A 2,833-nucleotide genomic window follows, 5' to 3' on the forward strand; every position below is an offset into this window, starting at 1 on the left:
TCCTTGTTAATCATACTGAACTGTCGAATTTGTATCTAAAAATGCTATCCTTTTTTTACGAGGATGATGTCTGGTCCAACTTGTGTGCACCTCAATTATTTTATCGGTACCTGCAATACTACTTAACTTTCACCGGCACAAATATCGGATAATTTTATTCACCAAAACTTAGACATATGAAAGAATTAAAATATTTTCACACAAAGAACTACTCTCTCCGTTCTAATTTATGTGAACAAGTTTGACTGTGCACGAAGTTTAAGAAAAAATGAAGACTTTTGAAATTTGTGGTTCTAAACAAATCAAAAAGCGGTCCAGAATATTTGTGTGGTTACAGAAACTTCTCACTAAGGGTAGAATTGAAAATTTAAGTTAAATTATTTCTAAATTTAGAAAATGATCATTCTTTTTGAAACGGATAAAAAATAAAGAAGTTCAATCAATTGGGATAAGTGAATTAATAACTTTTAAACTCTAACCGGAAATGTCAAGTTCATGACCTAACAAAGTTGCACAAAAAGCATGAAGGTTGCACACTTGCACACTTGCTCTACCAGCAAAAGAAAATACTAGTAGTCGACAACTGACCCATATGGGCCAGTGCCAAGGCATCGCGCTCGCCGCTCGGCACCAAAACTAAATTGGCCCCATATTTTTCTTCCGTACTATAAGCCCGGATAGTAAGCTGTACCTCTTTACACGTACTCACCTTTAAGCCATAGCCTTTGTTTATAAATTCACCATTCCGCACTCTGCCCTCACATCTCAACTCAACCCAAATTCACTGTCAATTTTCCTCTTGAACCCATCACTTCTTTCAGTATTTCCTTTAAAACATAACAAGTGAATTTTATTTCTTGCTAATTAATTTTCCTTTGCATTGGATGCGGGAAGAAGTACTCGAGTCAAGAAATAGTTATTGTTGTTGTTGTCGAAGGAAAAATGGAAAACCAGAATTATGTACCGCAACATGTGGACGCGTCTAGGCCGTCACTAGGCTTCCCTTTGGGCACTGCGGTTTTGTTGATTCTCATATTTAGCTTAAGTGGCATATTTTCTTGCTGTTACCATTGGGACAAGCTCCGCTCTCTCCGTCGCTCTTTCTCTGATCTTGAAGCCGGCCTTGATCCTACATCTTTGAAATCTAAGCAAAACCACTTGGTAAGTTTTTAATTTTCTTCTGCGTAGATACCCCGGAGAGGCGAATTCAAAATTTTAGTTGAAACTTGAAAAAATAAATTTTTAATGTTCTTTCGAAAAATTATTTTTAGAAATTGAAGATGTGTCTGAATATACATTTTATTTTTAAAAAAAATTAAAATTTTGAGTGGAAGAAATATTTTTGCTGGACCTTAAAAAGAAATTCATAGTTTTTTCAAAAATTGATCATATTCCATAAACAACTAGTGTTTCTAATTTTTTTTTAAAAGCTAAAATTTATGGTCAAACGGAACTAATTGTGTAGTTGTCTTTCAAATATCTAAGAAAGATTTACCGGTGTAGTAAAAAGAATGTTGTTAACTTTAGTTTTCATCTTCTTATTGAGCTTGAACCATTAAATAAGTGTGATTAGCTGAAAAATAAAATAAGTTATTCGTTATAGTAATATAAATTTTTACATTATGAATATATATATTTTTTTGAAGAACGATTTACCTCAAATATTTAAAGTTGGAATTCACAATTACGATGCATGTGCATTTACTGCTTTTATGTTGAGTGTGCTAATGTAGCTTAATTAATTATCGGCCATTGGTTTATTGCTAAGTGTTGTTTCTTGCTCTGTTTTGTTTTCAGAATTGGAAGCAAAGCCAAAACACAACTTTGCCAGCAGTATTAATGCCAGGGGATGAAGTACCAAAATTCATAGCATTCCCATGTCCATGTCAGTTTCCAAGACCGGAAAAGGTTGTCGAAGAGTTGCCGAAATTGCCGCCGCCGCTGCCTTCGCCGCCTAAGCCGCCTCGAACGGTGGCGGAAGTACCTTTCTACTAGTGAAAAAAGCTTTCAATTGAGGACTAGACCACTTGGTGTATAGAGTTTTTGTTTAATCAAATTCCCAATATTTTTACTTGTAAATACTAATGAAGTTTGAACAATTCACTTTTACTTATCTACTCTCCAACAGCATGATTATGATTGAGCAACTCTATGCAATTAATGGAAGTGTTACTTTGGGGAATTTATTTTTACGCAAATTAACGGAAGTGTTAATTTTTCCGTATACTTTATCACTTATTCATGATTAATTAATTATTGTATATTCTTTTAATCTAATTTTTATAAACTAATGACCTTGTGAACTAACTTTTACATTATGACGTCACTTAAAAGATCTAAAAAAAAATTTTATAGCCTTTATCGTGGTGGGAATTAAAGAGGAAGTCTTTAGATAACATTTACCTCAGCCTTATCAATCCCAATCTCTTTTTCTTGGACGTTAAAGCATGGTAAATAGCTCTATTTCATTTAATGTGTCTTAATATGACCGGATACAATGTATGAGAACGTAAAGTAGAATTTTGTATTTTGTGAATGGTTTTAAATTAAATGTGTGTAAGATATAACAAAAATAATTTTTAAATCTCCTGATTTTAAACATGTCATTTCTATAAGAGAATATCATTAAGAATAAAATATGAATTTTAAAATTTAAAACTTACTGAAAATGACATTCTTTTTAAAATAGATTAAAATAATAATAATAATAAGACGCATAAATAGAAAATAGAGGTCAATTTGGGAGTAGGGGGAATACTTGATTCCAAATAAATGAAGCCAGGAAACACACTGATTCTTAAGTCGATTGCCCATACCATTTTGTATGTATTAA

At 32.5% G+C, this 2,833-nt stretch overlaps 1 protein-coding gene across 1 annotated transcript; it reads left to right on the top strand.

Moving 5' to 3' along the window:
- The first annotated feature begins 762 nt into the window (after positions 1-762).
- On the top strand, positions 763-2,182 carry LOC107772256 (uncharacterized protein At5g65660). The gene is made up of 2 exons (XM_016591752.2): positions 763-1,161; positions 1,798-2,182. The coding sequence occupies exons 1-2, from the start codon at positions 943-945 to the stop codon at positions 1,993-1,995; spliced, it is 417 nt and encodes a 138-aa protein (XP_016447238.1). The 5' UTR covers positions 763-942; the 3' UTR covers positions 1,996-2,182.
- The last annotated feature ends 651 nt before the right edge of the window (positions 2,183-2,833 follow it).

The sequence above is a fragment of the Nicotiana tabacum genome, chromosome 14, assembly GCF_000715075.1.
Source record: "Nicotiana tabacum cultivar K326 chromosome 14, ASM71507v2, whole genome shotgun sequence".
Lineage (NCBI taxonomy): Eukaryota > Viridiplantae > Streptophyta > Magnoliopsida > Solanales > Solanaceae > Nicotiana > Nicotiana tabacum.